This window comes from Oryza sativa, chromosome 5 (genome assembly GCF_034140825.1).
Source record: "Oryza sativa Japonica Group chromosome 5, ASM3414082v1".
Taxonomy (NCBI): Eukaryota; Viridiplantae; Streptophyta; class Magnoliopsida; order Poales; family Poaceae; genus Oryza; species Oryza sativa.
The window spans coordinates 25,996,851-26,001,846 of record NC_089039.1 but is presented as its reverse complement, the minus strand read 5'-3'; the positions used below and the strand labels follow the sequence as shown (position 1 = coordinate 26,001,846).

The 4,996-nt window shown below is 47.5% G+C and overlaps 1 protein-coding gene across 1 annotated transcript; it reads right to left on the bottom strand.

The window, feature by feature from the left end:
* Positions 1-3,725: 3,725 nt before the first annotated feature.
* On the bottom strand, positions 3,726-4,777 carry LOC136356691 (uncharacterized). The gene is made up of 2 exons (XM_066310939.1): positions 4,303-4,777; positions 3,726-3,754 (listed from the first exon to the last, which is right to left on the bottom strand). Exons 1-2 carry the CDS (start codon positions 4,775-4,777, stop codon positions 3,726-3,728), a joined length of 504 nt encoding a protein of 167 aa, XP_066167036.1.
* Between the last annotated feature and the right edge of the window lie 219 nt (positions 4,778-4,996).

The following is a 4,996-nucleotide window of genomic DNA, read 5'->3' as shown; positions in this document are numbered from 1 at the left end:
AGGTGGGCCCCACCTGTCGGCGACCCCGAGAGAGGAGGCGGGCGGCGGCTGCCAGGCTGGGCCCTCGGCCTACGGCCGGCCCAGCAAGGAGGAGGGGGAGGAAGGAGGGGAATGGGCCGGCGGCCCATCCGAAAAGAAAAAAGGAGGGAAAAAGGGAGGGAAAAGAAAAAGAAAAAGGAAAAGGATTTTCCCTGGAATTAAAAATTGCACTTTGGTGATTTTTAATTGGTTAAAATTATTTCCAAGGCTCTGAAAAATCCACTAAAAATCCTGTTAATATATTGTGACATGTAGAATCCAAGAAAAATTCCACATGCCGATTCCGATTATTATTTGCATTTATTAATTAGGGAATTAGCTCTAGGTTAATTAAGATAATTTCTTCGGACGATTTATTTAGCCAAATTTTTAAAGCAAGCAAAAAGGGGAAAACTTCAGGGCGTGACACGACGGCGACCGACGACGGCGACTGCAACGGCGGCGCGGCGCGGCTGAACCGACGGCAACGACGGCGGCGACTAGGGCTACGCGGAGGCGGCGCTAGACGCGACGGCAGGCTAAGGCAAAGGAGGCGACGGGTAGAGGGGAGCTCGGGGGTCCTTATATAGGTGCAAGGAGGCGGCGGCAAAGGCCCACGGCGGCCGGCGACGAGAAGGAAAGCTCGCGGCTTGAAGGAAAGAGGCCGATCCGAATCGAACTCTATTCCACGAACTTCCAAAACGATTTAGCCGATGTTTCCAAAGGAGAAAAGGTAGAGGAGATCCCGGAGATTGTTTCCCCTCAATCAATTCGGCCGGAGAAGGAAAGGAGCGGCCGGATTTGGAAGGAAACGGCGACGGCGGCGCGCTAGGGTTTCGGGCGGCAGCGGCGGCTCGAGGAAGACGAACCTGACAGGTGGGGCCCACCTGTCAGCGGCTGAGAGAGAGGAGAGCGGCGGCTCGGCGGACTGGGCCGGCTGGGCCGAGGGAAAGAGAGAGAAGGGTTTTGGGCCGGCTTTCGGCCCAAAGCCAAAAGAAGACTTTTTAAAACCTTTTTCAATTAAATTATTTCTTAAATGCAATTCCATTTATTAAAAATACTTCCTTAGCTCAAATAAATCCCAGAAAAATCTAGGAATTATAGAATTAAGCAAAGTATTTAATGAAATTTTATCTGGCCCCTTTTTATATTGAGATTTAGCAAATTAAAATTAGATCTTCTCTTTTAGGCTTTTAAAATCATTTCTAATTATTCCTTTTAAACAACAATTTATAAGTTAAGGATTTTTAAACAAGAAAAGCTCTTAACAATTATACTTAGATCATTAATGATCAAATAATTACTGAACTGTTCTTTGTATTATTTAAGAATTGAGCTCTGAAAAAAAACCGAGAAAATTTCAGAGAGTTGACTTAACCATGGAGAATTTAACAAAAATTAAATCCATCCATGCTTTAGATTTAAGAAATTTTTATTTCCCACATTTTACTTCACTTGAAAATTAAAGATCATTTAATATAAATTCTATTAATAATTTATTAAATAATTTATAAATCCTGAAACGAAAATCAGGATGTGACAAGACATGACCACTCTTTCATGACTTGATTGACAACCATCTGAGAGTCTCCACAGACGATTAGTCGGCGAATACCTAGAGATATTGCAATCCTTTGTCCATGAAGTAGCGCCTTGTATTCCGCCACGTTATGGGACGCAGAAAAATGTATCCACAATACGTAGCTCAATCTTTCTCCAGTCGGGGAGATTAAAACAACCCCAGCTCCAGTGCCTGTAAGCCTCTTCGACCCATCAAAATACATAGTCCAATATTCCATCTTTTCCTCTGGCATGTCTTCTTGGCACTCGGTCCACTCGGCAAGGAAATCAGCTAAAGCTTGTGACTTGATCGAAGTTCGTGGCTTGAACGATATGTCCAAAGACATCAATTCTAAGGCCCATTTCGCGATCCGTCCGTTTGCTTCGCGGTTATGAAGTATATCCCCGAGTGGAAACGATGTGACTACCGTGACTGGGTGACTTTGAAAGTAGTGAGATAATTTCCTAACGGTAATTAAGACACCATATAGTAACTTTTGAACCTGAGGATATCTTGTCTTGGAGTCGGCTAAAACCTCGCTAACGAAATAAATTGGACGTTAGACTTTTTGAACATGGCCTTCCTCTTCACGCTCGACAACCAGGACCGCACTCACAACCTGGGAGGTCGCCAACACATATAACAGTAGCGGCTCTTGCGGATGTGGCGAGGCCAAAACTGGTGGAGTGGTGAGAAGTTTCTTGAAGTCTTCAAAGGCTTTCTGTGCTTCGGGTCCCCACTGGAAATTGTCAGTCTTCTTTAGCAGCTTAAAGAAAGGCATCCCCCGCTTGCCGAGTCGTGAGACGAACCGGCTGAGCGCCGCCATGCAACCAGTCAACTTTTGGACGTCTTTTTGGGAGCTTGGCGGTTTCATGTTGAGAATGGCGTTGATTTTCTCCGGGTTGGCCTGTATGCCTCTTTGAGATACCATAAATCCGAGCAATTTCCCTGACGGTACTCCGAAGATGCACTTTTCCGGGTTTAGTTTCATCTTGAAAGCACGAATGCTTGTAAAAGTTTCTTCTAAATCCACAATCAGGTCATCCTTCTGCTTGGTCTTGACGACTACATCATCAACATAAGCTTCAACATTGCGACCGATCTGAGTTGAAAAACATCTTTGAATCATGCGTTGATAGGTCGCTCCTGCATTCTTCAATCCAAAGGGCATGGTGATGTAGCAGTAGGCCCCAAAGGGCGTAATAAACGAGGTCTTCAAGCAGTCGGATTCTTTTAGTCGGATCTGATGATATCCCGAGTAACAGTCCAAGAAACTGAGTAACTTGTAGCCAGCCGTTGAGTCAACCACCTGGTCAATGTGAGGTAACCCAAAAGGGTCTTTGGGACAAGATTTGTTGAGGTCGGTATAATCGACACACATGCGCCATTACCCCGTCTTTTTCCGAACCAGGACTGGGTTAGCCAGCCAGTCGAGATGAAGGACTTCCTTAATGAAGCCTGCTACTAACAGCTTGGTTAATTCCTCCTTGATCGCATCCTTCCTGTCCTGTGCAAAACGGCGGAGTCATTGCTTGATGGGTTTGGCGTCTTCGTTAACAAGTAAAGAGTGCTCAATCACCTCTCTGGGGATACCAGGCATATCGGATGGTTTCCACGCAAAAATATCTTTATTATTCTGAAGAAAGGTGATGAGCACGCTTTCCTATTTACAATCTAACTCAGCACCTATTACAACAGTCTTATCAAGATCGGAGGGATCTAAGGGAATCTTTTTTGTCTTGGCATCACTTTCTTCGGTCTTCGTCAGCTTGGTTGAAGGCACTTCTCCCTCGCTTGCCGTGGTCGCAGCCAGTCGGATCTCTTCGCGGGCGAGAGTAGTCTCGTGAGTTTGGGCCATCTCGCAACTTTCTTTGTCACATGTGACGGCTTGCTTGATGTCGCTCCGTTGTGATATGACCCCTCGAGGACCAGGCATCTTCATCATTATGTAGGTGTAGTATGGGACGGCCATGAATTTGGCTAGAGCCGGTCGTCCAAGTATAGCATGATATGCTGTCTCGAAATCAGCAACTTCGAAACAAACATTTTCTGTGCGAAAATTCTCCCGAGTGCCGAAGGTAACTGGAAGAGTGATCTGGCGAGTGGTATAGCTGACAATCCTGGGATAACACCGTGGAAGGGTGCATTACTCGGCTTTAATTCCGTGCGAGGAATCTGCATATCGTCCAGGGTCTTAGCGAAAAGGATGTTGAGTGCGCTGCCACCGTCGATGAGAGTCCGTCGGAGCTTGACATTGCGAACCACTGGGTCTAGTACCAGGGGGTACCGCCCCGGGTGGACCACTCGGTCGGGATGATCCGAGCGGTTGAACTTAATTGTTATCTCTGACCACCGAAGATATTGGGGCGTGCTAGGCTGAACCGCATTGATCTCCCGCTCTGTTAGCTTTTGTTTTCTCTTAGATTCATAAGCCAGGGGTCCGCCGAAGATGTGATTAAGTTCTTTGCGATGATCTTGAAAACCGGTCGGGGCATCGTCTTCATCATCTTTCTTCTTTGATGTGCCTTGATCTCCGTCTGAGGGTTTACGTGCGTTCTTAACGTATTGCTCCGCGAACTGTTTGTAGACGAAGCAATCTTTGGCCACGTGGTTGGAGTTGGGATGATGCGGGCATTGGGAGTTCATTATCTTGTCGAAGGTGTTGACACGAGAACGTTGTCGGGAAGATGGAGAGGTGGTCGCCACAAGTTCTTCGAGCTTACGCTTGCGATCCTTGTGGTTTTTACTTCCACTCCCTCCTGCGGTCGGCGTATCCTTCTTTGGCTTCCAAGTGGTGCCCGACTGCTTGGATGTCGTGATAGCATCTTCGGCTTTGGCATACTCATTGGCTTTTTCAAACATCTGTTTGACCGTCTTGGGAGGTTTGCGTCCGAACTTGTCGACTAGGTCCTCGTGGCGAATGCCTTTAGTAAAGGCGGCAATGATGACGTCGTCGGTGATGTCGGAGATCTTGTTGCGTTGCTCAGAGAAGCGTCGAATGTAATCTCGAAGAGATTCTCCAGACTTCTGAACGATGTTGTAGAGATCGAAGTGTGTGCCGGGCCGTTCAAAAGTACCTTGGAAGTTGGCGATGAAGTGGTCGCGTAGCTCTGCCCATGATCCGATCGTGTCGCGGGGTAGCCCGTGAAGCCATGACCAGGCAGAATCCGCTAGGGCCACAGGTAGATAGTTCGTCATGGCTTTGCTGTCCCCTCCTGCTGCGCGGATTGCGAGACCATAGACGGTGAGCCAAGACTCAGGGTTAGTGGTGCCGTCATATTTTTTGATTCCAGTCGGCTTAAAGCCGGCTGGCCAATCCACTCGACGTAGATCGCTTGTGAAGGCAGCAACTCCGTCCACGTTGTCGTCGTAGCGATCCGGTGAATGATGGCCTCTTGCTGTGCGGCGCTGGTTGAT